At 52.4% G+C, this 27,854-nt stretch overlaps 12 protein-coding genes across 12 annotated transcripts; 6 read left to right on the forward strand and 6 right to left on the reverse strand.

Moving 5' to 3' along the window:
* Positions 1 to 1,795: 1,795 nt before the first annotated feature.
* On the forward strand, positions 1,796 to 1,969 carry BU25DRAFT_347346 (uncharacterized protein; the record flags this gene model as incomplete). Its single annotated transcript, XM_033703147.1, has 1 exon — positions 1,796 to 1,969. One exon carries the CDS (start codon positions 1,796 to 1,798, stop codon positions 1,967 to 1,969), a length of 174 nt encoding a protein of 57 aa, XP_033558991.1.
* Positions 1,970 to 3,524: 1,555 nt separating this feature from the next.
* Positions 3,525 to 4,401, forward strand: BU25DRAFT_493439 (phosphoribosylglycinamide formyltransferase). Its single transcript, XM_033711715.1, has 2 exons — positions 3,525 to 3,721; positions 3,772 to 4,401. The coding sequence occupies exons 1-2, from the start codon at positions 3,597 to 3,599 to the stop codon at positions 4,301 to 4,303; spliced, it is 657 nt and encodes a 218-aa protein (XP_033558992.1). The 5' UTR covers positions 3,525 to 3,596; the 3' UTR covers positions 4,304 to 4,401.
* Positions 4,402 to 6,501: 2,100 nt separating this feature from the next.
* Positions 6,502 to 8,240, reverse strand: BU25DRAFT_398543 (histone acetyltransferase type B). Its single transcript, XM_033704913.1, has 2 exons — positions 8,173 to 8,240; positions 6,502 to 8,126 (listed from the first exon to the last, which is right to left on the reverse strand). Exons 1-2 carry the CDS (start codon positions 8,186 to 8,188, stop codon positions 6,607 to 6,609), a joined length of 1,536 nt encoding a protein of 511 aa, XP_033558993.1. The 5' UTR covers positions 8,189 to 8,240; the 3' UTR covers positions 6,502 to 6,606.
* Positions 8,241 to 8,370: 130 nt separating this feature from the next.
* On the forward strand, positions 8,371 to 10,225 carry BU25DRAFT_398548 (Zinc/iron permease). The gene is made up of 3 exons (XM_033704914.1): positions 8,371 to 8,573; positions 8,634 to 9,749; positions 9,799 to 10,225. Exons 1-3 carry the CDS (start codon positions 8,521 to 8,523, stop codon positions 9,980 to 9,982), a joined length of 1,353 nt encoding a protein of 450 aa, XP_033558994.1. The 5' UTR covers positions 8,371 to 8,520; the 3' UTR covers positions 9,983 to 10,225.
* A 2,602-nt stretch (positions 10,226 to 12,827) lies between these two features.
* BU25DRAFT_423907 (RNA-binding domain-containing protein) lies at positions 12,828 to 14,120 on the reverse strand (the record flags this gene model as incomplete). Its single annotated transcript, XM_033708243.1, has 4 exons — positions 12,828 to 13,190; positions 13,243 to 13,497; positions 13,547 to 13,838; positions 13,900 to 14,120. 4 exons carry the CDS (start codon positions 14,118 to 14,120, stop codon positions 12,828 to 12,830), a joined length of 1,131 nt encoding a protein of 376 aa, XP_033558995.1.
* Positions 14,121 to 14,632: 512 nt separating this feature from the next.
* Positions 14,633 to 17,100, forward strand: BU25DRAFT_493443 (sulfite reductase flavo protein alpha-component; the record flags this gene model as incomplete). The annotated part of the gene is made up of 4 exons (XM_033711716.1): positions 14,633 to 15,103; positions 15,156 to 15,331; positions 15,385 to 15,483; positions 15,630 to 17,100. Exons 1-4 carry the CDS (start codon positions 14,957 to 14,959, stop codon positions 17,098 to 17,100), a joined length of 1,893 nt encoding a protein of 630 aa, XP_033558996.1. The 5' UTR covers positions 14,633 to 14,956.
* Positions 17,101 to 17,138: 38 nt separating this feature from the next.
* Positions 17,139 to 18,789, reverse strand: BU25DRAFT_413343 (uncharacterized protein; the record flags this gene model as incomplete). The annotated part of the gene is made up of 1 exon (XM_033707012.1): positions 17,139 to 18,789. The coding sequence occupies exon 1, from the start codon at positions 18,557 to 18,559 to the stop codon at positions 17,141 to 17,143; it is 1,419 nt and encodes a 472-aa protein (XP_033558997.1). The 5' UTR covers positions 18,560 to 18,789.
* A 175-nt stretch (positions 18,790 to 18,964) lies between these two features.
* BU25DRAFT_347589 (ankyrin repeat and zinc finger domain-containing protein 1) lies at positions 18,965 to 20,979 on the forward strand (the record flags this gene model as incomplete). Its single annotated transcript, XM_033703160.1, has 2 exons — positions 18,965 to 19,007; positions 19,055 to 20,979. 2 exons carry the CDS (start codon positions 18,965 to 18,967, stop codon positions 20,977 to 20,979), a joined length of 1,968 nt encoding a protein of 655 aa, XP_033558998.1.
* Positions 20,980 to 21,031: 52 nt separating this feature from the next.
* Positions 21,032 to 22,010, reverse strand: BU25DRAFT_433378 (Isochorismatase hydrolase; the record flags this gene model as incomplete). The annotated part of the gene is made up of 3 exons (XM_033708773.1): positions 21,032 to 21,277; positions 21,336 to 21,629; positions 21,678 to 22,010. 3 exons carry the CDS (start codon positions 22,008 to 22,010, stop codon positions 21,032 to 21,034), a joined length of 873 nt encoding a protein of 290 aa, XP_033558999.1.
* A 728-nt stretch (positions 22,011 to 22,738) lies between these two features.
* Positions 22,739 to 23,789, forward strand: BU25DRAFT_413346 (electron transfer flavo protein, beta subunit). Its single transcript, XM_033707013.1, has 2 exons — positions 22,739 to 22,869; positions 23,019 to 23,789. The coding sequence occupies exons 1-2, from the start codon at positions 22,819 to 22,821 to the stop codon at positions 23,733 to 23,735; spliced, it is 768 nt and encodes a 255-aa protein (XP_033559000.1). The 5' UTR covers positions 22,739 to 22,818; the 3' UTR covers positions 23,736 to 23,789.
* On the reverse strand, positions 23,781 to 25,604 carry BU25DRAFT_413348 (FAD/NAD(P)-binding domain-containing protein). Its single transcript, XM_033707014.1, has one exon. It carries the CDS (start codon positions 25,279 to 25,281, stop codon positions 24,022 to 24,024), a length of 1,260 nt encoding a protein of 419 aa, XP_033559001.1. The 5' UTR covers positions 25,282 to 25,604; the 3' UTR covers positions 23,781 to 24,021.
* Positions 25,605 to 26,123: 519 nt separating this feature from the next.
* On the reverse strand, positions 26,124 to 27,457 carry BU25DRAFT_441857 (Isy1-like splicing factor). Its single transcript, XM_033709256.1, has one exon. The coding sequence runs from the start codon at positions 27,222 to 27,224 to the stop codon at positions 26,463 to 26,465; it is 762 nt and encodes a 253-aa protein (XP_033559002.1). The 5' UTR covers positions 27,225 to 27,457; the 3' UTR covers positions 26,124 to 26,462.
* Between the last annotated feature and the right edge of the window lie 397 nt (positions 27,458 to 27,854).

Here is a 27,854-nt window from a genome sequence, read left to right on the forward strand (position 1 = left end):
TCGAGACTCATGTGTTGTCAGATACGCATACACCGCACAACTCAAGTCCGGGAAGCTATAACGAACAGCGAAGTCCCTGCTTTCGCTGTGGAAGCGGCAAATTCACACTAAGAATCTGCAGCGGCTATGAACCTTTCCGTGGATCTTGACCATATTATGCCTTTCCGAATGCAGGCAAGATTCGGGAAAAGGCCAGACCGATTTATTGTACCTCGTCGCAAAGAGTTACGCCAACGACCATCTTGAAGAGCAGCGCTGCTTTGTCAATGAAAGGATTGAGATCATTGCAAAGTGTATCAGGGATTCGACCTACATGACTCTACCTAGTCACCTCGATAGCCTCGTGCAGGTCGTCATGTGTCCTAGTCACCAGCTCGTTGCCAGCTCGAAGATGAAGATGCTACGAGTTATTGTTCGTAATCTGGCTTACTTTTCAAGCCAGTATCTTTCGGTTTTCCGTGCATGGGTCAGAGCAATCGCAGGGTGCGACTTGCCTCCGTTTCCACAGGCCGTGACAAATACATCTTTATCAAGCGGAGAAGTTACAGTGCAGTCCAGACCTGATGCTGTCAGAGTTGATGCTGGCATCACTGCACATTATTTTTTCATCAAAGTTCACGTCTTTTCGAGCAGGCCTCAGTGGCGACCGTGCGACGGTTGAAGCACTGAAGTCCAAGGTCTGCGAACCACTCACAGATGCCGACAGAAAAGACAGCTTCATCTATATATTCTGGGACCAGCAAATCTTCGGAATGATCAAGGTTGGTCGGACGATCGATCTCGAACAATGTCTCAAACAATGAAACAGCCAATGAAAATCACACACCACTACCATCAGTCCTCCTAAGTTGATCTCCCCACTTAAATTGCTGATGATTGCTCCCGGCACTTTGTAGTGCCTCTCTACTCTGCCAGGAAGCTCCTCTTCACCCTCCAAGTCAACCCAGCACACCTGATGTTCATTCTCACAGGACTCTGACCTACATCTCCAGTAGTTCTGGATGAACATCATAGGTCCATCGCCTGCCACCCGGTCAGCCATCAGGTTGGGAAGCTGCTGTGATTGGTGCTGAGTTGAAGTACCACCCAGGGGAGCTATGGCTGAAGTGAGAATACGGACTATGTTGACGCTCATAAGTTTCTTGTGTTGAACAGAGCACTGTTTTTTATAAGCTCCAACACCTTGTACAAGGCAGTAAGTTGATCTAACTCCTCAACATATAGGGACTCAACTTTGCAGTACTTTTTCTGCCACCCATTGGGGTACACCAATGCAGTGAGGTCCACCTATTTCATCACCACAGAGTCATCCTGGGTAGTCTTGCGTTCGGACAGTCTTTCGGCAACACCAAAAATGAGGAGAAGAACCAAATGGTATGAGACGTCGAACCAGTCGTGCCAATCATTAGCATACGAATCGATCTGTCCTGGACGAAACCTATATTTGATGCTATGCCATCTTGGATCCCTAGAACTCCAAACTAGTTATAGGACCGTTTCACCGTATACGGACAGGAAGCCGTACGAGCCACTCGCGCTGCCGAAGCAGGTAGCAACAAGACATTGTTCTCCACACATGGTATTGGACAAGGAGAGCGCTCAGGTGATTTCCGATAACATCATCACTGCCGGCACTGATACCACAGCTATGACCCTGACCTACCTGGTCTATACTGTGCTGAAGCACAAGGAAGTCAAGCTCAAGCTGAACGAGGAGCTTTGCTGCATTGCTAGCGAACCCGAAGTTTGAGGCGTTGAAAACCTGACCTATCTGCAGAACGTTATCCAATAGGTAATGAGGCTCCATCATGCAGTTCCGGGAAGCTTGCCACGGGTTGTGCCTGCGGGTGGTGGTCGTTTGGGCAAGTATGTATTTCCTGCAGGTACTCAAGTCCCGCCACAGGCTTGGACTTTTCAACGCGATCCGGCAGTATTTGCGGATCCCCTCAAATATGTTGACCTCTTCTGACGTTCCCGTATGTTGCTGACTCAAGCGCGCAGGTTTGACTCTGATCGATGGAACAATCTCACATCTGCAATGAGAGAGCACATGCTGGTGTTTGGTGGCCCAGCAGGGATATGCCTTGGTCAGAATATCGCATTCCTGGGCCTAACTCATTCAGTGTCGACGCTCTTCCGTGGGTGCCCGGGTGTCATGCTGGCTCCAGAGACAACAGAGGACAGCATGGAGATGGTCGATTACTTGGCTATCAAACCGAAGGTGCAGAAGTGTGTCATCGTGCCTTCTTCTGGTTTCCTGTCTACTCGTACACCCGATTATGACAACAACAACAAAATGCCTATCTACGGTCTTCACCTCCTTTCAATGCTCCTCCGATCCTCATGTAGCTCCAGGGTTACGAGTTGTTCCAATACTCACTCGCGGGTTATCGAGAATGCGAACCAAACGCTCGTTGGTTGTAACGTCGCCAATCAATGTTATACATCTCACCTACCCTTCTTGGATTGTTTGGCCGCCCTCTGAGATCCCGTTCATACCGAGTCTCATTTTACCGCCACTCATTTCAAATACGTTGCTCTCCGCGCCTGCTCTCTGCTCGATTCTCTGTCGTCGCGGAACTGACACTGTTATGCGCGTTCCGCGAGGTGTGGAGCAAGGATTCCCGATGTCAGCTACGGCAAGCCATGGATCGCGCATACCTCTGTGAATTGAGCAAGGGTCGGCTATGCGGCGTACTCCATCATCTGTGACATGATTGCACGCTCCCTATTGGTTGTCTCTTCCTCGGTGTTCACAGTACGTGCTACAAGCTGGTACCGAGTAGGTGCAGCCTGGATGGCAAGTGTAGTTGGCTGTGTATTACTTACACATGATGGGTAACAGATCAACAATGGTTCACTCATCCACCAAGGATTTGATATTAATAGTCTGTTTCTTTATAACTTTTAGAAACGAGACAATATATAAAAAGTCAGATAAGCAAGCGACTAATAAAATTTTTAGCATGTGCATTATATGTCAGACTCGATACACCTGCCCAGATCATCCAGAATGCAGTTACAGCACGGAAGCATGGTCCACGCACTGCAATGGATCAGGTCGCGACAACCTTCAGTGACGGCGAGGAGAATATAAATGTCCCAGGACTAGTTGCGAGGAGCTCCAGGTGCGAGAAACACCGAATTTTTCTACGAATCTGACTCAGCATCAAACATTGAACCGTGGTACACAAGGCTCAATACTCATTGACCACTCGTGGAGCCTGAGCATGAATTCCAAGAACAACGGTACCATGGGTAGCATCGAAAACATCGACTGCTCAACCCGAGCCGTTATTGTAGAGTGGTTTTGCTAGGAGTCCATAAAACCCCATTGCTTGCACTTGAAGTTGATTAATCGTAACAATTTATTTCGAAGTAACTCACTTACCTCCACCAGATCGTGTATGAAGGTTGGCCAAAATGAGCACTGCGGACTTGGTCCATCACCTCCGAGATCGCGCGGGGTACGAACTTTACCCCACGTCTCCCAAAATTTAGTCGCAGAGCCTCAACTGACGTCGTAACCTTCACGCAGATCAAACCCTTTCCTTACCTGTCTCGTTCTTCTCATTGTAGTCACTGTCATCGCGGCCATGTCACAGAAACCACACAACCTCACAGTCCTGATCTCAGGCAACGGCTCGAACCTCCAAGCCCTCATCGACGCGTGCGGCACCGCCGATCTCCCCAACGCGAAGATCACACACGTCGTCTCAAAGTACTTTTTCCTCACCACGTCCTCAAGACCCCTCACTAAGAGTTCCCCAGTCGCAAAGCAGCATACGGCCTCCAGCGCGCCTCAAAAGCCGGAATTCCAACGACCTACCACAACCTCGTCGCGTACAAGAAGCAACACCCCGACACCCCCGAAGGCCTGCTCGAAGCCCGCGCACAGTACGATGCCGATCTCGCCCAAAAGATCCTCGCCCTCGAGCCCCGCTCAGATCTTATTGTTTGCGCGGGCTGGATGCACATCGTGACGCCGCACTTCCTCAATCCCATCGCCGAGGCGGGGATCAAGATCATCAATCTGCATCCTGCGCTACCGGGTGAGTTTGCGGGCGCGGGTGCAATTGAGAGGGCACATAAGGCGGGGCAGGAAGAGGGGTTGACGAGGACGGGTGTTATGATTCATGAGGTTATTGCAGAGGTGGATGCTGGGGCGGCGATTTGCACAAGGGAGGTGCAATTGAAAGATGGAGAGAGTTTAGAGGAGTTGGAGGAGAGAATGCATGCCGTCGAACATGGGCTGATTGTTGAGGGGACGAGGAGGGCGTTGGAGGGTCTTGGAAGGCAATGAGGAGGGGCCTTGAGGACATGAGAGGAAGAAGAGAGCAAAAGAGTTGGAAAGAAAACGATTTGCTATGATGTGATACCAAAAAACTACGAGGCATGAACAGAAGACAGAATACGAATCATGATACGATAAAAGGTTGCGTACTTGAACACTACTCCAAGCTAAAGGAGAAGGTGCGTCGACCAACACTGAATACTCACCGGTCAGTCTACCACGGGCTACAATAATCAAATGCTACAAAAAGCTCACCACCCAGTCCGTTAAACGAAGCAGGTATGCGGCTTATCAGCCCCTAGTAACGACTTCCAGCTAGATAGTGCTCTGAAAGACAGAAGCAGCTTTGCACCTGCTCTATATACCGGCCTCTTCCTTCCCCGCTACCGAGCCCGCTTCTCACAACTACACATGCCCTCCATCACCACATTTGCACTTACTACATAAGCTAACAAAGTGGATCGCCAGTCACAAAGCTGGTTCATATTTTCAATCCAGACATACAAAAGGACACATCCAGACACCGAACCCTTCAAATTCTGTCACAAGTTGCTATGCTTCAATGACTACTTCAGACAGAGCCAAATTATAGGCATGAGTGCAGTGTGGACGACGGAAGATGAAGCAGCGTGGAGTAAGACGTAGCGTCACGAAGGGACAACAAAAAGGAAACAGTGGATTACGGTGGAGATATAAGGAAGAGAGATTGAGCGTTCAAGGCTGTCACTCGTAATGTTGCTGAGAGGTCTGTGAGTAGCATGTTCTGCTTCACAACTGATGGAACAACTTCCGGGCTCCACTATAACGGCTCATTGTGCGGAAAATGATGGAGGTTGTCAAGTCTGTGACGACAAACACCAGATGCGGGGCGATAGTTTACAAAAGGCTGGGCTGGGATGTGGTGTTGACATGAAGGTTGTGCGGATGCGGGACGGTAAGCGGAAGAGGCGTCGTAGTCTGGACGTATTGTGCGCGGGGGCAGGGAAGTTCTTTGAAGGCAAGATCATGATGTTTGATTCGCAGTTCCATTCATATCGAGCCTTGGAAGAGCAGCATCTTGGTAAGAACAAAGTCAGCACATAGATTCCCGATATTATACATTACACTCCAAGATCTTTGCGCCCCATCAGGCCACATTCGGGCCCTACGACCTTGCATGAAATTATAAGTCGTCGCGACAAGGGCTTGCTGTTTTCTTGGCGACATCATCGGTCCAATTTTCCTCTCCCACCCCCAAGGTTGCGGATTGCGCAAGTAGTCAGCAGCACGATGTTGTATAATGACTTGTAGTAGTTGCTGACCCCCCTTGTGCACAGACTACATGCTGAAGGGAGAAGAGTAGTACGGTAATGCAAGAGTCTGAGACTGCCGGGAGCGTATTCCTAGGTACTAGACCATGACCCATACCTTCACCACCACTCACAGCCTTTGCTTCTGCCAAGCCTCTTATCATGCATAGCATCACCGTCATCAACCCGCTACTCTTCCTTCACTACCACCATTCTAACATAGTATTGAGCAACGCTGTCGCCAGTAGGGAGACCATTATCATCCCTATGAGAACCTGCTTGCCTGCGCGGTAAGTGGGATACCCATATCACCCAGATCCCAAGTCAAACATTTCGTGGGATCTCACATACTTACAAAGCGGAGAGGGTCAGCAAACACTACAAATCACCAATATCGCTCCAACCATGAAGATTTCGCGATTGTTGTAATCTTTCCACTCATTTCTTCTCCCATGGTGCCTCTTGCCTCAGCATCTATTGCAGTAAATGCAACAAATGCAGGTGTAACCACGCAGGGCAGTAAAATCGGTATATTGTGTTGTTCTTTTTCTGTGATTGTCCCTCACGCAGCCGTCATCAGGGTCTGTTTTCATGACGTATCTATCGTTGATCCAGGGGTAGAAAGTGCTTGTTGGAAAGAGCAAGAGCACTGCACCAAACACGTGGCACACATGACCTCCTTACTCCATAAACCGTCACAGCATCAACCTCGTACAAGTCCGGATTGTCACTTCACTGCTGTCGCATCATACGAGTAGAAGTGTGCGCAGCCGTGGTGTTCGAGCCTTTTGAGCCGCTGCCTGTATCCGGTGCGTTGCGCCACATGTCGCGCTCATCACGACGGATGTTCTGCCCTGCATTGGGGCATCGTAGACCTTGGTGCTCTGAGCACGGATAATGCATCTTGCGCGAACCACCGTAACTACTTCGCTCCATTCAATAACGCCCAGTAAGCAAACTGATGGTATCCATGCCAAGAAGGCCCAATCAACGCCATATACGCCTTTCATGCTTTTTTTTTCCTTATGCCTTCGGCTTCTTTGAAGCCACAAGGTCAGTATCCATATCCTCCCAATCATCGTCTTCCTCATCTTCGACCACGACTCGCTTCCGCTTACTCCTAGCTTCGTTGCTCGACCCCTCTCCCTTTTCCCACCTCGCTCTCTTCTCAATCCCTTCAAGTCTCTCCTCAAACTCTTCTTGTTGGTTGTCAACAGCTGCTTCTAGCTTGTCGACCTTCTCTGTTACTTCCATCTGATCCAACGCATCTGCGTTCTGCATGTAGATGCGGTGCTTCAGCGCCAGACGCCAGAAGTAGTATTTGCGGTCATTCTCGTTGCTGCTCTTTGCTTTACGTGTGATGCGCGCCCGATTGCGGTGGTTTGGTGGGATCGTTGAGAGGGCGTGGAGTTCCACCATCCTGTAGAATTGTCTTGTGACGATCTTGGCTTCGTGTCGAAGTCCCTCCAAGTCGACGCCGTTGCCTAGGATCTGATCGCGAGGGATTGGGGAGTCTTTGCGGAGTGACTCTGCTGGTAGGTTTGATGCTAATGAGAGCGACTTGAAGGCGGGCAGTTTGCGCAGGTAGACAATGTCGCAGTAGTCGCGCATGGCGTCGAAGTCTTCGCTGGGATCTTCGACTGGGATCTCGTAAATGAAAGGCTTATTTACGAGGTCTGAGAAGATGAGGTTGTACAATCGGGATCCGAGAGACTGGTTTTGGTAGGGAGGGAGGATCAAGAACTGCGCTATTCTTTCTCGCGAAGACGTCTCGAGTCTGTCGAGCTTATCGTTTAACTGGAATGTCTTTGGATCTTGCGTTAGACGTGGGGGCGTGTACTTCTCCGCAGCACCGTTCGAGCCCTCTGGAGGTGGGCTTGGGAGCATTTTCGTGTAGCGTGCGATCTTGAAGGTTGGGAAGATCCATGTTCTGTAGGATGTCGCGAAGCCGGCAAGGACGTATGGTGTAGTAGGGATGCCTGACGACTCCACTGCATATAGCAAATACAACGACCAGCGGTCCAGAGTCTCCTCGTCATCCAGCCCTTCTATAGTAGCGCCGTCGATAAACAGCAGAACCAGGATTCTCAGGTTTATCCATATCTGTCTCGCAGCACGATCGAGCATAGGTGCCTTCCAGATCTCATACTGCTTGCCATGGTTGGAGAAGCTCTGCATCAGCTGGCCTGGAGGCTTCCAGTCTCTCGAGGTCGCAGTATCGCGCTCTTTCTTGCTCTCCTTCACCTCCTCCGGCAGATACTTTTTAAACAGCTCAGGTGAGAGGTCGACTTGCGCCTGGTCCAGGTCGGGCGACAGCTTCTTCAAGTCGAGCTGCGCATCAAATGAGATCTTGAGCTTGGGCTTGAGGTCATTGGTTCGAAAGTCGAGTTCGATCTTGGGATTCTTGTAGCCAACGATTGACTCATTTTCGTCAATCACGGAGTGTGTAAAGCTAGGGTTGAATGTCTCGCCGATGCGCTCGTCGCCGGTAGGGCCTGGTCGGTACATGTTGATGTCGAAGCACTCATTTGAGTTTGTTACCCCTGTTTCAGGTCAGCGCATAATTCTTGAAGTGACAGCTGAGCGTACACTCGTCGAGATCCATGATTATAGCAGTGTAGAGGTGTCGTGGTGAATTCGTCAGATTTGCAGGCGCGTCGCGAAGGCAGGAAGCGGACGCGATTTTGGCGCGACTTCCATCTCAGCCCTATGGCACTTGCGCTAGTGACGCAGCCCCTGCACGGAGACAAGACATTTGTGGAGGACCGTGGTGGATCAACAGACACCGACACTCGACTCCACAACACCTCGATACTACGGCTCCTAAGGAATGGGCAACACCGAGTAACGTAACATTTTCGACCTTTTTCTTTTGCATACCAGGCGTATTATTCCTTATTCAGCGACGTCTGCGGACAACCGCACACGACACGCAACATGTGGGACGGTCTTTTCATGCTGCTCACGTTGAGCACGATAATGGCAATTGCGTAGGCATCTCCCAGCATTGTCCGACTATCACCACATAGGACGGTAGCTGACAATACCAGGTCTTTCGTTGCCGGCATCCTCCCGCTCTCCTTCACCCTCTCACCGCGACAATTGCGCATCATCACACTCCTTGGCACCGGTGTGCTAGTAGGGACATCGCTCATTGTCATCGTCCCGGAGGGCATTGAGACAATGTACAGTGCCGGCAAGACCCACTCGCATGTCTCCCGGAGCGTTGTGCCCACAATCCCCAACATACATAAGCTGCAAACTGGCATCAACCACCCCTCAGACTTCAACCTTGGAGCTAGATCAGAGGTCCTCAATACCGACTTCCTAAGGGCGGGCGCTGTGAAGGCACCCAGCAGCCATGTTGTCGGAAAAGGAACACCCATTGAGCCTCGATTCAAGCGGGCACAAGAGCTGAAGGAAAAGACCAAGGAGAAACAGAAGGTTGAGGAAGAGGAGCACCATCAGGCACAAAAGGGCGGCGACGATGACTCCACAGAAGGCCATAAGGAAGGCCATACACGTGTGCACGCGCCCGAAGAAGACGAGAACAACCATAAACATGTTGAACAGATGGAGGGCCCCAGCCCGCACGCCTACATTGGAGTGGCTCTGATCCTAGGTTACATTCTTATGTTTCTCGTCGATCACGTCCCGGAAGCTCTCTCTTCGTCCCAGCAGCAGTATCAGCCCATGCACATCTCGCTATCGAACCTGCACCGGGGGCCGCACAACTCGTCCAGTCTTAGTCTGAATGGACTGGCTACTCCTGGTTCACCACCAATGTTGACACCCACACCTATGGCACCTCCTAAGAAGAAGACTTCTGCAACCACCATTGGTCTGGTGGTTCATGCTTGTGCAGATGGAATTGCGCTGGGTGCTTCTTCAGCTGCGCCTTCTGGCTCTTTGTCGTTCATCGTCTTTCTTGCTATTATGCTGCACAAAGCACCCGCTGCGTTCGGTCTTACCTCAGTCTTGCTGAAGCAAGGACTCTCTAAGCGCACGGTCCGCACTCACCTGGCCTTCTTCAGCTTGGCCGCCCCCGCAGGTGCTTTCGCAACTTGGGCCATCGTTCATGCGCTCGGACGCAGCACACTTGGTGGAGACGAAGGCTTGACCTGGTCAACCGGCTGGGTGCTGTGTTTCTCTGGCGGTACATTTTTGTAAGCAACTGCATCGTATCTTCATGGCTGCATTCACTAACTTTGATAGGTACGTTGCTATGCACTCCATGAGCGAGGCGACAAACCCTCAAGAAGAGCCTGTCATCCACGGATACCTCGACGCCCCACTTGGAAAGACGACCATGTCGAAGACAGACATCCTCATCGTTATCTTCGGCATGTTGCTCCCACTCGTCACGCAAATCGGGCACGCTCACGCGCATGCTCATTAGGAAAAGGTGTTCACCTTGGCGTTTGGCATCAGTGATCTGCCTTATTGGTTGTAGGGTAAAGATTGCTGATTAGGAGTACCGTTAAATGATACCACACCTTTTTTGTTGTAGAATAACAATGTATTCATATTGATCTCCGTAGGAGCCCGTTAAGGTTTCTGATCCATTCGGGCAGAAACGGACATGACTCGATCACGTCCATGACCACTACTCTCAGCGGTTGCGTTTCCTGGACAATATCACACACAATCTCATCGATGTAAGAAGGGTTGTTCGAGCCTATGTCCTTCGAGTGAGTAACTGGCAAATCACACAACACTCCGCCTCGCTGAAAGCAAGTCTAGAAAAGGACAGTCAAGGTACGCACCCGTAGAAGCAAGCATCGAGTCAGGGCAAGCAAATAACCGTCTCAAGATGGGAATTGTGGTCCTGCATGAGAGCAAAAGCAGTGGTGAGGCGTAGAATATGCAGCCCATCCTTCGTCCATCTTTTGCTTATCTTTGGCCATCCCTTCACTAAGGGCGCTCCTACCTCAGCGCAGTTCCATGTGTACGCCTTACCTGTGCCGACTCAACACTTATTGTTCCTCCGCCTTATCCTTCTGTCGAGACGGTCCCTTGCTCTGACCTGCTATTTTCAAAAGCTTTCAATTACTTGCACACACTTCACCATCCCGTTAAAAACATCAAAATGGATCTCCTCTCCTCAGCCAACCCACCACCCCTCGCCCGCTACCAACATGGACCTCATGGACCACACGCCCATTCCCCAACCAGGACAAATCCCCCTTCTCCACACTAGCGTCTCTCGTCTTCCCCCTCCACAACGCCCAAGTGAGCCACTACACCAAAACCACCAAAATACCCCGGTTCCCCCGCAACCCCTGCCCCACCGCCCACTATACTTTATCCCGGTTTGCATCGTCTGATTGGTTTTTTTCGTTTCACTAATCTAGGCTTGGCCACTGTGGCCTCCGGTCGAAAAGGCATCTTTGTCAGGATAACGAATCAAGATTCGTGAATCATTCAATCTGTTTGATAGTCGATATCACCTTATTACGAACGTCTTGATTTTCGTGTTACTTACACCAAGTACTTGGACTGGACTGAATCACACAATGTTCGTTCCCCGGATTTCGCTCAAAGCCCATACTGAAGTATAGAAGCTGTTACGCATGAAGATATACATCTACGTATGCTAACATCAGGAGTACTTGCAAGGAAACTCCCCAACACAGCGAAAGTAGCAGAAGTTTCCATTGAAAACCCCGATGACATAGCCCATACAGCTCTCTCGATCATCTTACTGTCCCTGATTTAGATCTGCGCATCATCAATATCGTCCCAGACCAGGCCATTGACCAACTTACGCGCGCCACAGTAACTCCGTCCAGCGTTGCGAGCCTGTCCGCATCCACCATAGCTACACTTGTCTGTATCTGGTTAGTAACGAGTCGCACTCGATCATTGAAGGATTACACACGATCGACGCAGTATTGATGTTGGGTATTACCGACCGACTCCTTGACTGCGTCGTTCTCACAGCCTGGTTTGATGCAGTAACCCATAGTGGAAGAAGCGGTGAGGTGTTGTTTGGCTTGTTCACTGACTGAAGGACGATTTCCAGTTGTGGGACATAGAATGAAGAGATTGAAGAGGTTGAAGATTATGATGAAAGAGACTCAGTATTGGTGTCAAACCGACATCTTATACCCGCGGTAGCCTCGTTGTGATATTCCTTATCACACAACCAAGCGGCCCCGCATCAGGCTGAGTTGGGCTCAAATCGCTGCTGCCAGGTTCTCCTCTTCAACTGAAGTCTTTATTCGATGGTCCTGCTTACTGTTGTTTGATTGATTGAGCTTCGTGCTGCATGCTTGCGTTTTTGTTCACCGAACAACGGAAGATCTACGGAGAGAAGCCTTGTGTCATAGGCCAGCGATACTGGCAGTCTATAGCAAACTCTTATTGGCAGCCTGTGCGGTTTAGCGCGTGCTCTCGTACGGAAAGCGTGCCACGTACTCGGAAGAACAGTACGACGACAGGAGGGACGATCTTCATTCGTGAGAAATCAAATGTTCTTTTTGGTTGTTGTGTCAGGAGTTAGACCTCAGAGCAGAGCAAGAGCGTTCGAGCGCTCACGCTAGCCCAATCACCCCATCTCTCTCTAATGCACTGCTGAGGACCCCTTCAAGTTCGATGCTAGAGTCTTTTAGCGCATTGTCAAACTTGACTTTTAGAAACTGCCGTAATCCTATAAAGGCTCATTGAATTGTAAGTAGCCTGCAAATCTGCATTAAGTACCTCTCATGATCTCGAAGTTTATGTGAATATAGCCGGTTCTTACTGCTACTCAAGTCTCGATCGAACCTCAATCAGCTTTGGACAAACGATCAGCTGTCCCACTTGACACTCACTCCAGTATGCACCTGTCGGCGTTTGATGTCCAGGAGGATCAATGCATGGTAAAGGGCATGGGAGAATAGCTCTGAGGTGTTTCTTCAGCCAATGTGGCATGTAGATCAATGTTCATATATTTCATATCTCTCAAAGCTTGATGCAGTTAAGACAAGCTTCTCCATCTTTTCCACCATAATGCTTGCGCCTGACAGACTCCGAAATCACTTTTCCAGACCGGTTATCTCGAACGAAGTAGGTAGAGCTGATGGCCAGAATATCTAGCAAAGATGATAAATATCGATAGACCAGAAGCTCGGTAAACAAATCGCAGCGAAGCAAACGCTGAGTCGTGTCATCTAAGTCATGACTCGTGTATCAGGCATCGTGAAGGAGTCCATCGAGCGCTGCTGATGGTGTCTGACGTGGCCTTGAGCAACTGGAGGCACCTAAGCAGCAGTCGTGGTAGCCGCAGGGGTGTCGGCGGGCTTCTCGGCGGACTCGGTGGTGGCAGGGGCAGCCTCGGTGGAGGTGGCAGCGACGCCCTCAGTGGCGGCCTCAGGAGCGTCGTCCTCCTTGCCGGGGGAGTCAATCGCGACCTTAACGGCGATCTCGCGGCCCTCGATCTCCTTGCCGTTCATCTCGTTGCAAGCCTTCTGCTGGAGCTCCTCAGAGCCGAGGGTGACGAAACCGAAACCACGGCCCTTGCGAGGCTCACCGCGAGCCTGGAGCTTTTTAACCATGAAGCGGGGGATGGGGCGGAGGGCGATCTTGGCCTGGGTGGGGGAGTAGTCCTTGAAGATCTCGAGGAGCTGCAATTTGTCAGTACGATGAAACAAGTATGCGATGCTGGCAGTGACATACTCTGTCCTCCTTGAGGTCGTAAGGCAGGTTGGCGACCATGACCTTGGTCTTGGAGGGGACACCATCCTCAGGGGGACCGCGCTGCTTGCGCTCGCGGGGAGCAGCGGGCTGCTTGGCGGCAGAGTCCTTGTTGGTAAGCGCTTCGTTCGTGGTCTCTGTGAGGGGAGCAACTTGGCCGGGTACATTTGTGGGTGTGCTCTCGGCGGGAGCAGCATCGGTGAGCTCGATTTGCTCGGCCTCAGCACCGTCGGCGTTCTACAGACATGTTAACATCAGACCTCATAGCTATGACAGGGATGCTTACAGCGCGTCCACCACGTCCAGCGCGGCCACCACGGCCACGTCCGCGACCACGACCACGGGTGGAGGCACGGCGGCGCTGCTCAGTGCCACTGGTACCCTCAGCACCGCTGCCGGCGCCCTCAGCGTGAGCCTCGGGGGTGCGGGCAAGCTGGATCGAGACCTTGCGATCAAGAATGGCCCTGCCGTTCAGCTCAGCGATGGCACGATCAGCCTCCGAGGGTGTCGACAGGGCAACGAAGGCGTAGCCAACAGGGCGCGAGGTGCGGGGGTTGGTGGGGATGGTGGTGGACTCGCTGTGCAACGTGTTAGCTCAGGACCCACTACGCGTCATGCGCGCACTCAGACGTCACTCACACGAGGTAGTCCTTGAAGAAGTCCTTCAACTCCCCCTCGGTGGTCGCATACGCGAGGTTTCCAATGTAAAGTCGCCTTCCCTCGGCGGCGCTGGCACGGACAGCCTCGTCCTCGGCTGCGGTGGGCTGCTGGGCGCCGTTGCTCTCAGTGGTGGCAGGAGCGTTGTTGTCGAGGGTGGTGTTGGCCATCTGGGCGGTGACCTGTTCGACTGGGGCGGACATTTTGCTTAAGTTTGGGGTTGACGGACACGAACTGGATCGAAGCGTGTGGGTGTGGAGGTAAACTTGGAGTCCTAGTAGACCGATGAAGGTAACCGTGAACAGTGGTGTGTTGATGAACCGCCTGGAGGGTGGAACTATTGACGAGGGGGGTGGGGGTGGGAAGCTACGAGCCCGGAAGGTTGGTGAGAGGCGGATTGATGGGGTTGAAAGTGTCTCAGTTGTTGACTTGATGGGGAGAAAGGAGGGCGGGAGCTCCAGGGCATCAAAATAAATCAAGCGATTCGACGGTGCACTAATAGCGCTAGGCCTAAACGGGCACCGGAGACGAGCACTTGCAGCGAGAAAGCCACAGAGGAAGCCGCCCTGCGATCCGAGTGCGCAAGGGCTCCGCTGGCGAGGGCAGGCAGCCGTCAGAGCGGTGAGGATAGATAGGAGTCGCGACCAACATGGCCGGCAAATAGACGCTGGTGAGTGCAATTTGGCGTCGCCTCTCTCACCTGTCCTGTGCTCTCCTTGGAGATGCAGGCACGCGATGTCTGCTGGAAAGCAAGGGGGAAATTTAGCGACCCGTAGACGCCACAACCAGAAACTCACATTTGATGCAATTGTTCGCTCACGCTTCGAAGCTTCGAGAGGTGACGCTGCGCTTCACAGATGGGTCCGTTCCGGGGCCCGCTGCCATGGAGACCCGCCCGTTTGACGTGTCCGCTAGCGCACCGCTTTTCACTCTCGACGGGCCCGGGGAAGCGCCACACAGACATCAATTTCTCCAAACTTTTCCAGCCTAGTCTCACCGCAGATTGCATTCTGAGTTTGGCGTCACCCCAGCACCGACCATGGGGGATACGCAAAACCTCCGTCGGACCCTTGTTCTCTATGGCTCCGAAACAGGAAATGCCCAGGATGTTGCTGAAGAGATGGGAAGGCTCGCTGAGCGCCTGCGCTTCGACACGGAAGTCGCAGCACTGAATGTAGTCAGCCTAGTATGTCAGGCACGATAAGAGTTAGCGAGAGTAGTGGTTGATCTCCTTGCAGAAGCAATTGCTGCAGCACGATGTCGTTCTGATCTCAATATCCACCACCGGACAGGGCGATCTGCCACCGAACAGCCAGGCCTTCTGGAAGGCGCTGCGCAGTGCTCGACTTCGACCAGGATGTCTGCAGCGAATGAGGTTCGCGTCCTTTGGACTCGGTGATACATCGTATCCCAAGTGAGTTTGATCAATTCACGTGTGGATGCGGTGTTCTGACGTCTGCGTGAAAGATACAACTGGGCGCATCGTAAGCTCTACAATCGTCTCGTCCAGCTTGGGGCTCAGCCAATATGTGACCGTGGAGAGTCTGATGAACAGCATCCCGAGGGGTATGTCAAGTTCCATATTCTTGAACTCATAACATTTTTTTTTCACATGCTCTACGTACATATATTCTCGCCATAACAGTTCTTGTCCAAATTTTTCCACGCTTTCCAGAGAGTCAATGTTGACCACCACTGACATGATCCTCCAGTATTGATGGCTCGTTTCTCCCATGGACTACGACTTTGCGCAACAGTCTCCTTGAAGAGTATCCTCTGCCTGAGGGCACAGAGCCGATACCGGACAACGTCCTTCTAGATCCAAAATGGCTGCTTGACTTCGCAGGGACAGAAGGTACAGCACCAGCAGATGTTCATGCGGTATCAGAGACCAATGTTGATGCAGCAGAAGTCCCATCTCAGGATTTGCTCGACATTCCTGGTGGTCTTATAGCTAATGTCAAATTGAACGAGAGAGTGACACCCACAACGCACTGGCAAGATGTGCGCCACCTCAAGCTGGATATCGAAGGCTTACACCCGTACGTTCCAGGAGATGTCTTGACAATATATCCGAAAAACTTCCCCTCAGATGTTGACCACTTTCTTGCCATCATGGACTGGACGCCCATCGCCGACAAGCGCATAAAGTTCACGCCTTCTTCTCCGTCTGTCTCTCCCACCTCACGTCTTCCCGTACCCACTCTCTCGTCCACCAGTACAACAACCCTCCGACAACTTCTTACGAATCATCTTGACATACTTTCCATTCCACGACGCTCATTCTTCGCCCAACTCGCCCACTACACAAATGATGAGTTTCACCGAGATCGGCTCCTGGAGTTCACGAATCCAGAATATCTCGACGAGCTGTACGACTACACGACACGCCCACGTCGCAGTATACTGGAAGTACTGCAAGAGTTTGAAAGTGTGAAGATCCCATGGCAGAGGGTGTGCAGCATCATCCCCACTCTCCGCGGGAGACAGTTCAGTATAGCGAGTGCAATGACTGAGATCCCTACTACTGTAGGAGACAAAGGGTCAAGCACAAGAGTAGAGCTTCTCATTGCAATCGTCAAGTACAAGACGGTGATTAAGAGGATCAGACAAGGTGTAGCCACACGATACATCGCCAGCTTCACACCAAACCAAAGGATCACCGTCACGTTGTCGCGCGGTGGACTCGGCGTCACGCAGAAGGAGCTCGGCAGGCCAGTCGTCATGATCGGCCCAGGCACTGGCGTAGCACCCATGCGCGCCCTGATACAGCAGAGAATACAATGGCGCGCCCAAATTTCACCATCTCAGGATGTCGCATCAAAGGACTTGCTATTCTTCGGCTGTCGAAACGCAGAATCAGACTACTTCTTCAAAGACGAGTGGCAAGATCTTATCGCCAAGGGTGGACCACTGGAAGTCCTCACAGCGTTCTCGCGAGACCAGCGAAAGAAAGTCTACGTCCAGGACCTTATCCGGCAACAAAGCGCTCTCGTGCACGACGCTATCGCCAACAAGAACGGGATCGTATTTATCTGCGGCTCCTCGGGCAAGATGCCGCAAGCCGTGCGCGAGGCGCTGATCGAAGGGTTCCAGGAACACGGCAAGTTGAGTAGGGGGGATGCAGAGGCGTATCTGGTGGCGTTGGAGAAGGATGGACGGTATAGACAGGAGACATGGTAAATGCATTTGAACTGTAGATATCGTCGATGTAGATGGTCTTTCAATCTCTGCTACTCAGCCTCAAATCCGTAACCACAACCCAGTCTGGCTCAGTGTCTTCGTTTATAAGCAGCGGTTCTGCCCCATGAATGTCGAGTATGTCTCCACACACCGAACCTAACCGCAAGCCTGAATGGGCATACACCTCTTGCAGTGCCGGCAGATTGTCAGGAAACCAGCCCAACATTGGATCCCAGCCCACAAGCTCAACAACCTCCATTCCGGGGCGCTCAGACGCAAGTGTATGTGCAAAGGCTCTCAGGAAGTTTTCGAGTGCGATATTCGTAAAGAAGTTCGCATCAATCATGAACCTGATGGTTTTCAAAGAGGGCAGCGACTCAGTTGCCAGTGCCCTGACTTCCTCCTCGAGACTGCTTTTGTGCTCGAACCGTTCTGAAAAAAGGGGGCCGATGTCGAGGGTGTGCAGGTTCGGGAAGTCCGTTCTGTCATTTCGACCCCCTTCACCATTGGCATTGGGGCCAAACAAGAAATTTGTCATCGACCACTCGTGTTGTTGCGTGTCTCGGATGCGGATGTATTCGAGCGACGCGCGCTGTGTCTTGAGGCAAGACGAGAGTGCTGCACTGTTGATGTGGTCGACCCGCGAAGCCTCATCGGCGAGGTCGTTGGGCATGTGTTCGTACGCAAACGACTTCAGCGCCTTGATTCCGCTCATAATCGGCATCAGATTCTCCAAATCAATACAACTCTCCTCCAGCGCAAGGTGCTCAAGATTCGACGCCCCTTCAGGCAGCACACGCTCAACAGGCCACACCCCCCACTGAAACACCTTAAACCCCTCTCTCCGCATAACAACCACCTGGCTACACTTCAACCTCCTCAAACTTGGAATCGTCAGTAGCGGAACCACATTCTCGATCCTCAGCGGCCCATACAGTGTTGCACTCTTCAGCCTACTCTCACACAACGGATTAAAAAACGGACTCGCACTCTTAAACCAATAATGATGATCATCCCACAGCCAACTCTCTCTCACCTCCACACTTTCCAAATTCGGCATAAACAGAAGCAAAACCTCCATGTACCAGTAATCATCGCTCTTCCCGAACTTGGCAAACTGCTCGGCTAGATCTGTACCGTGGGGGACTGCGAGCTGATTCAGCCTCGTGACGACATGCCGTTTTTCGAGCATATCAATCCTCGGCACCGTCTTGCGCTCTTGGTGCCATACTGTGGACTTGGTGTATTTGGCAAGTTGTGGTGAGTGGGAGATTGTGCGTAGGAAGAGCTCGGAGTTGCGGCCGGGGAAGCGGTTGTAGAGGCGTGAGAGGGTGAGGCGGTGCAGGCGGTGGGTTGTTGCATTGAGGGCGAGGAGGGGTTGGATGTCGTCAAGGAAGTCCATAATTGTAAGGATTAGCTCCTCGGGGAGTGTGTCCAGAGAAGCTTTTGCAGACGCCATGGTTCAAGGACTTCAATCCAGCGGGAGCCAGTTTCTTGATTCTACGAGTAGATGATGAATACGGCTATGTGACCTTTAAGTCGAAGAGACAAGGGTGGAGGAAACCTAAGGCTTAGACGATTTCGGACCGGTAAGCCAAGTAGAATCACTTCCCAACGGAGCATTTGCAGCAACAAACGCGGGGGCACATCCAACTAGTACGCTGATACAAGGTTCGCGTACCGACTAACAGACCGAGCCATGTTTAATGGTGAGAGTCGAAGTGGGACGCGAATAAGCGCGGCACAAGATTAAGCGCGCTGTCTGCACGTCATCGCCTTTGACTCTCCACCAAATTCACGAGCTGCCGCCTGCGCGACTGCACAACCTCAACCTAGCATTCCCACCACGTGACTTCGAGACGAAATGGCGCAGAAAGGCGAGGATCTGTTACAGCGGCCGCTGTATGGTATGTCTTTCCGCCAAATTCCTCGATATCCCTGCTGACATCCGCAGTGTTTGACCTGCCAAACGAGCTGCTGGCCACACTCACATACAAAGACCAGTCTGGCCGGCCGATCGCAGCGCCAGTACCCGAAGTGCAGACACCTTCAAACGAGTCCTCGGAGAAGCTGGACACGGAGGATGGTGGCGCATCGAAAGCTACGTCTTGCAACCTCTGCGCGCTGCACTTCGGCTCCTTGGCTGAGCAGCGCAAACACATTCGATCGGACTTGCACGGCTACAACTTGAAGCAGAAGATCAAGGGCCAAAAGCCTGTGGGAGAGGCCGCGTTTGAGAAGCTCATTGGAGAGCTGGACGAGAGCATATCAGGCTCGGAATCGTCGGAATCGGACGAAGACGAGGAGGATGAGACCGGCAGGCCAAAGGACTCGACGCTGAGCGCGCTGTTGAAGAAGCAGGCGAAAATCTCAGACCCCGAATTCGACGAGTTTGCATCGAAGAAAAAGCAGCGTGGACCCGGCAATGCGCCTTTGCTCTGGTTTTCGTCACCGATGCTGCCCGAAAACATGTCGCTTGGGATATACCGTGCGATCCTCACAAATGCGGAGCAGGAGGAGGAATCACATGTCGTCGAGACAATACGGAACAAGCAGCTGGCGCCAATGCAGCCACCCAAGATCAACCCTTCTGGGGGCGGCGTACCGCTTCCGCAGACAGACATTGGGCCGCACTACTTCCTCAGCATGATCGGTGGTGGCCATTTCGCCGCCATGATAGTAGCCCTGGCACCGAAGGTGGGTAAGAGTCACACTGGAGTTGACGAGCGATCGGCTACAGTCATTGCGCATAAGACTTTCCACCGATACACAACACGACGGAAACAGGGTGGCTCGCAATCGGCGAATGATAACGCGAAGGGCAATGCGCACTCTGCTGGTTCTTCGATACGACGATACAACGAGAACGCGTTAATTCAGGAAGTCCGCGACCTGCTCACAAGTTGGAAGACGATGATCGATACTGCTGATTTGATCTTCGTGCGCGCGACGGGTGCGACGAATCGACGCACGTTGTTCGGGCCATACGAGGGGCAGGTGCTTCGCACAAATGACCCAAGGAATCGAGGATTTCCGTTCAGCACTCGGCGCGCTACACAGAAGGAGCTGATGCGTGCATTTGTCGAGCTGACGCGCGTGAAACAGAGCACTATCGATGAGGCAGCGCTCGCTGCACTCAATGCGCCTCAGCCTGAGGAGGCGTCGAGGAAGCCTGTAGCGAAGCCCAAGCCCCAAAAGCCATCGAAAGAGGATGAGGCGGCAACTCTTCACACATCTCAGATCGTTCCGTTGATCAAACGCTCGAAAATACCTGCGTTGCTCAACTACATCAAGACTAATAATGTCCCACCCACATTCACCTTTCTGCCAGAAAACCACCATACACCGACCCCGCTCCATTTGGCCGCATCACTCAACTCCGCACCTGTCATCTCTGCGCTTCTCACCAAGGCTGGCGCAGATCCTACAATCATGAACGACGATGCGCGAACACCATTCACTCTGGCTGGCGACCGAGCAACCCGCGATGCCTTCCGCGTAGCACGATCCGAACTCGGCGAATCCGCATGGGATTGGGAAAAAGCCGGCATCCCAGCTGCTCTCACGAAAGCAGAAGCCGATAAACGCGAAGCACAAGACAAGTCCGAAAAGGCGGCCGAGTCCAAAGCAGAGGCCGAGCGCAGAAAAGCCGAGACGGAGCGTGTAAGGAAAGAAAGCGAGGCAGCAGAGGCAGCAAGAACGACACAGCGACTGGGCAAGGGCAAGGCTCTTGGTGCATTGCCTGCGAAGACTGGCGCTGAGATACGAGAAGAGCAAGCGCGCGGCCTGACACCAGAAGCCCAAGCACGACTCGAAAGGGAAAGGAGGGCAAGAGCAGCAGAAGAGCGGATGAAGCGGTTTGCTCAAGGGGGCAGGTAGCCCTCTCTCACTGCCAGTACTCCTACACCCTGTAGCTCTCCGATCATCCAAATCAGCTTTCTATACCCGCCACCCTCCTCGCCAAATCCTCACACCCCGTACAAAACCCAAATATATGCGCAGCATTATACTCCCAGAACTCCTGCGCAAACCCCGGACTACTTGTCTCACACCCATCACTCAACAATATGCAATCGTACCCCTTGCTAAACGCATCTGTCAGCGTACCTCCGACGCATTGATCCGTGTTCACGCCCGCAAACAATAGTGTTGTGATGCCTTCTTTTTCGAAGAATTGCTGGAGCGGTGTTGTAGCGCCCCCAAAGGCCGGACATGCGGTTCTTGTGGATTCAAACATCAGGTCTGTTTTCCAACTTTTGGCCTTCTTCGAAGAGGCTCTGCAAGGGTGGGTAGAGGGAGGCGTTCCAAGAGGAGCGCATTAGTAGGCGACCACCATCGACTTCCTCCCCGCTTTCAAGTTTTATAGGACCCAGGGATGAGCCTATACCTTTGTATATCCCATTCTTGCGCTCTTTCCCGTGCTTGTCAACACCCACACTGCCCGCTACCTCTCCACTCGCCACAACCTCTTCTCCTTCGAAGGAGAAGGAGTGTGACGAAGAGGAAGGGATAGAGTAAACCCAAACGTCCTCTTAACCCCCGGTGGCATATCCCGCACTTTCCTCGTCTGTTGATACCCAGTTCACCCATACTACCCTCATCTTTGCTTTCCTCGCCGCCGACATCGCGTGCTCAATCAACTGTTTACATGCTTTATGCCCAACACCGTCGATTTTTCGACCCAGGGCAGACGAGAGGAAGAAGTTCTGCATGTCGATGATGACAAGGGCGGATTTTGGGGGGAACATTGTTATGGGTAGGTTTATTTTGGGGGAGGAGGAGAGGGTTGAGGCGGAGGAGGGCTGGATCAGGTCGAAGCCGCAGCGGGAGGAGTGAAGCCAGAAGGAGGATTTGGAGCCGATGAGGGCTTTGCGGTGTGGTTCTGGGGGATGGTGGACTTGGAAAGTCATGTTGATGTTCGTCATCGCCGATGGTAGTGACTTTTGCTGATCACTTGATTGAACTGGTATCGAACACTCAAATTGAACTCTGGGACATGCGCTGCCTTTCTTATACATAGCATATATCTCACCTTACAGGATAGCTGATCCCGGATAAGGAGACCGGTTGTTTGCCGTCGCGGGGTCGATGTGCGTATCTCCGCATCTACCTGTGATGTCTCGTAATCTTATCCCTATCCTGCGGACTACATTTGTTTCCTTTCGAGAGACGTAAGAAGTGTTGTTGGTGCAAGAATCTCTTCTTCAGTAGGATAACGGTGAATTGATGTCCACGAATTTTGGGTAAGACAACATACGCATGAAATCCCTCAGACCAAATATCTCCCCAACAAACTAAAGCATAGACAAGCATAACTGGAGAAGAAAAATAGCTGACCGTCTTTAAATTGTACAATTCATCAGAGATTCATTGTCGCCTACCCTAGCTCTGTGAAGGTGTCCACTGCATCACGCGAGGATGAGCAGAAGATGGTACACCGAGAGGACAACCCGTATTTCATGATTATTTTTGCTGCCAGGCTTCAGTATCCATAACTATAGCAAACATGTGACCAAGCGCTGTGGTGGACGAGTGATGCTCAAGGGTTCGCTTACACGAGCCTGCGAGCGACATCATCGCGCCAAGGCCGCCGCAAAGCCGAGGTCGGTTAACGTTTGACATGAGCTCCGATGCTATCCCCACTCTTGCCAGCACTGTTCCTCTAGCAATTGCTCATCCTTCTTCACAGCAAGCAACAAGAAGACAGTACATGCCAAGATGCCTGGTCTCAGGATACTGGTGCCCGTCAAGCGGGTCATTGACTACGCTGTAAGCCATACAAACCTCTCACGACGCATTCAAAGATTCGCCTGCCGTCCAGTACTCTCGCGCAATGCTTCAAGCGTACCGCACAACTACTCATTACCGACCCTCGATACACTGTCACACTGTGACGATTGTATACTAACATAGTCCAGGTCAAACCCCGCGTAAACCGCGCCCAAACCGCGGTCGAAACCGCCAACGTAAAACACTCTATGAACCCCTTCGACGAGCTCTCCATCGAAGAAGCCGTGCGCCTTCGCGAAAAGAAGTCCACTCCTGTGGAGGAAATCGTCGCCTTCAGCGCCGGGCCCCCTAAAGCGCAGGACATCCTGCGCACCGCCATGGCCATGGGCGCCGACCGCGGCATCCACGTCGTTGTCGAGGAGAAGGATGCGCTGGAACCGCTGGGCGTGGCGAAGCTGCTGCGCAAAGTGGTCGATGAGCAGAAGAGCAATTTGGTGATTCTCGGCAAGCAGAGTATTGATGATGATGCGGGGCAGACGGGGCAGATGCTTGCTGGGCTGCTGAACTGGCCGCAGGCGACGCAGGCTAGCAAAGTTAGCATTGAGGGCGATAGCGTTACGATTATAAGGGAGGTTGACGGCGGTGTGGAGACACTGAAGACGAAGTTGCCGATGGTTATTACAACGGATTTGAGGCTGAATGAGCCGAGGTATGCGAGCCTGCCGAATATTATGAAGGCGAAGAAGAAGAAACTGGATAAGAAGACGTTGGGTGACTACGGGTTGGATAGCGAGGTTAGGTTGAAGACGGTCAAGGTTACTGAGCCGCCGACAAGGAAGGCGGGTGTCAAGGTGGAAGATGTGGATGGCATGATTGGCAAGCTGAAGGAGCTTGGTGCTTTGTAAGGACTTCGCTGGACGGCCAGTGTGGTGTGTATGTGTATATAGCATGTTTTTGATAGACTCAAAATACCAAGTTTGATGCTCTGAATGTCCTACGCCACATTGAAAGCTACATGGTCATCTGCAAAAGGAAAGATCGCGGAAGGCGAATGTACCTCACACACTACACGCAGCGGCTTGAGTGAGTATGACAAAAGATAAATATCACGGTAGAGGTTTCAACGAGCTTAAGACGTAGGAACTCACACAGAATACCAAGCTAGCAAACATCCACACCCACCCGTCCTCCTCAAATGACCGCCTCCTCCTTTGTCCACGCGATCTCCTTCTTCATACTATCCCCATTCGCCGTCGACGCGCCTGACATACCAACCATGAAATCTCTCCCCTTGATCATCCATACAAAGAAACTGGGCACTTTCCACCCCATAATCGCGCCCACACCACCACCGCTCCCAATTGTCACAATCTGCATCTCCTTATCATCCCTCACATACAAGCGATCCTTGCCCTTTGGCTTCTCGTCCGGCAGCATAGCGTTGTAGGCCAGCAAATCGCGCTTCAAATTGACGAAGAGGGCGGGGAAGGAGTTCATGATGTCGAGGATGGAGTTGCGGGAGTAGGAGGCGACGTCGCCGATGGAGTATACGCGCGGGCCGGCGTCATCGACTCTCAAAGTCTTTTCGTTGACTCTGAGGTAGTTTTTGTCGTCGAGCAGGTGCGAGGGCAGGAACGACGAGTTGGGCTCGACGCCGAATGCGGGCACGTATAGGTCGGCTTCGATCCTGTCGCCTTGGGCGAGCGTGATGAGCGTTCGGTCGCCGGAGGTTGAAGCGTCGACGACGCGCTGCTTGTACAGCACCTCCACGCCGAGCGCTTTCAACTTCGCCTCGGCGGCTTTGGCGATGGCGGGGCGCAGAGCGGGGAGGAGTTTGTCCGACGCGGTCATGAGTGTGATGTTTGCCTTCTTCGACACCTTGCTGAAATAGCCTGGCTTGCCGTTACGGTGCTCTGCGACTTCACCTGCGAATTCGACGGCGGTGGGGCCGCCACCTACAATGACAATGTCCTTTGCTGTGCGGACTTTCTCGTTGGTGTATTTGATGGAGTCCAGGGTCGTTTGGGTAGCGGCGCTCATGGAGAAGGCTTGGTGGTAAGTTCTGCTGCCAGTTGCGACGATCAGGGCGTGATAGGAGAGGGTTTCTTCGATTGAGGCGCCGCTGCGGCGGTAGGTGACTGCGCGGGTGGGCTCGCTGAGACCGGTAGCCGTGCCCTCGATGAAGGTGATGTCGTCTTTGGAGTACCGTTTGAGGCCTGGGCGGATGTCGAACAAGATCTTCTCAGAAGCCATGCGGGAAGTGGAAGCAGCGACTCGTGGCGATGCTACTCTGAACCACCAGTCTGAGGAGGGGTTGATGAGGTAGACGTGATACTTGGCATCCTTCTTGCTCTGCTTAAGTGTGGGCAGGATGTGGTTCATGATGTAGTGCGTGCTCTGGAGGCCGGCAGCTGAGGCGCCGAGCACGACAATGTTGCGTTGTTCCGTCATGGTGAAGGAAGTGTGATATGAAATCGCTGATGCTGTGAAAAAGAGATTGACGAAGAAGAGAGAGTGAGTATCTCGAAGCAAGTGCTGAACGATGTTGTGAAGCGACAAAAAAGCTGAGACAGGAAAGTACTCATATACCTACCTCTGGCGCAGGGTACCACCACCTCAACCATACCTATCGCGCCGCTACACGGACGAAACATATTTATTCTTTCGTGAGCGCGGAATGGCGCTATCAGGTCACGGAATTGGCACGCTTACAGTTCTCGTGAGAAACATGTGTTTCCAGGCTGTGTAGGGAACGCAAACATGCCAAAAAGGAGGTTGTGGCTGGTGTTTGTAAGCTTCAGAGGTTAGTAATTGAGACGGATGTGCAGCGCTCCCGCTCCCGGCGCGCATTGTCAGCGAGGTCGTCAGCGCATCAGCCTTACGCTCAGCGCTCCGGAGGGATGTGATTGGTGCGCCGGCGGTTTATGTGCGGTCTCGGACCAACTCCATCAATCCATCGATCCTTACTTACCCTTCAAGCACCGAATAAATTTCAAAGACCAACGGTAAACCAGTAGACTTGAGTGTAGGGAGAGAGAGCGGAGTCGCTGGTACTCGTTGAAATAATCGCGACACATATCTTCCTCAAGTCTAAGTATATCGTTGTGGTCTTGTCGAATTGCCTTTGCTACCTTATATAGGTCTGAATCGCGAAGCCACCAAGTCCATATTGACATCAGCGCGAATTATATCATATATCGAAACGGTCTGGTGCAGCTACAGAACTGGTTCCTTCGGAGTCACTATTGACAAGCGTTGCCTGGAGCGTGTAGGTATGTAAGTCTTCCTTCATTGCAGACCTAGGACAATACATATCAAGGTACGATGGAGAATGAAGATGAAAACGTTGAGTTTGGATACAAACGTAGTGTTTAAGAGGACACGGGCGACAGGTGTAACCAAGCGGTTCCATATGATGTTTTACTTGATGATGTCCGGTGCTGGCTCTTGCCAGTCTCTGACCGTCGACTGCTCGACGAGGGTATCAGTTTTAGTTTCCCTTTTGCTTTCCTTCTCATACGATGCTCAATTTCGCCATACTCCATGTGATGATCACGAGTCCTTCGCCATGCTTGTGCTGAGTTTCCTGGGGCCTTGGTGGTGTACCCCGGCTGCAGATCATTTCGAGCCACCTATCCTAGCTTTTCGAGCAACTTCCTCCTCCTCCGCTCGACCAGCTCATCGTTGACCTCCTCGAGCGTCGGCACACGCCATCGTACACCATCCCCTGCATCGCCTGGCAGCTCGATCCACTCCCTCTGCACCTTACTCGGCTTCTCGTTTAAGTCGTCGCCCAGCGTCATGAAGTGATCCCACGCCTCCTTCTCTTTCGCCGCTTCATACTTGAGCAGTGTACCATCCTCCTCATCAAGGTTGTAGCCGTAATACCCAGCGTCCACACGTTGCCTAAGTTCCGACCTCTTCTCCCCACCTTTGCGTGCACCATCGTCGTCTTCAGGTCTCTCCTGCCTCTCAAACAACTCTTTGACCCCCGGCAATTCCCTCGCCCTCCCAAAATACCTATACCCCTTCCCGCCGCCCGGCACCTCTCTCCCCTCCTCATCCAGCACCCTACCCCCCCTCATATAATTCGGCCCACCCAGATCGCGAATCTGCTTCTCCCACATGTACTTCTCGCGCATCGCCTTATTAATCTCGTCATTCAGATCCCTGATCTGATAATCTGACAGCGCCTCGTCCTGGATCTTCGTCACTTTGCGGCTGATCTCTTTGAGCACTTGACCACGCCATTTTTCGCAAACGGGGATGGATGTGACGGAGGTTATGAGTTTCGGCCGTCTCGTGCGCGAGATGTCGATTATGCCTGCTTCGGCGGCTTGCGCGGCGCGGAAGCGGAAGAGCATAGAGTGCGCTTTTTCAGAGTTGCGCGCCATGGTGAGGGATGTGCGGGGGATTTGTTAAGTGGTGGTGGTTGGGGCTGCTGCGCGAAGTGCGCTGGGTGAAGGGAGCTGAGGTCGCGTTTTGTGGTATACGAGGGCTACTAAGTGGTTCGTGCGCGGATAGTATCGAGTGTCATTAAATAGCAGCTGCCGGAAGTCGCAGAAACGGGAATTCTCTCGTCAGATCGACGTCATGTATGTTTTTATTGGTTGTATGGTGATTGATGTGCGACGCGTTGAGCAAAAGTTTGGTGTTTCCAACGTCACCGCTCGTCGTGGCAGAATTGTCTTGGCAGGCACGTCCCGCAAGGCGCGCATGGAGACCCCCTCCTTCACTTCGCGTTGCTGTGGGGAAGCTTCATGCGCAGAGGTCTAGATCACCTCAACATGTAGCATATACAGCACGTCGTTTCACAAGCCTCATGCTTCCAATTTGGACGTTTCTTGATTTCCTTTCTACAATCGACTTGCGCCAGATCCATGCGCGCTGAAAGACATGACCAGACAACCCGCGTCTTAGCAACAACAGCGCATACAAGACAGATAGGTAACAGTTTCGAAGCGGGGAATTGAGAGTACAGGTACGGTCTAGGCAAAGGAGAGTCATTACGTGCGCTCCCTCGG

This window comes from Macroventuria anomochaeta, assembly GCF_010093625.1.
Source record: "Macroventuria anomochaeta strain CBS 525.71 unplaced genomic scaffold BU25scaffold_29, whole genome shotgun sequence".
NCBI classification, from domain to species: domain Eukaryota; kingdom Fungi; phylum Ascomycota; class Dothideomycetes; order Pleosporales; family Didymellaceae; genus Macroventuria; species Macroventuria anomochaeta.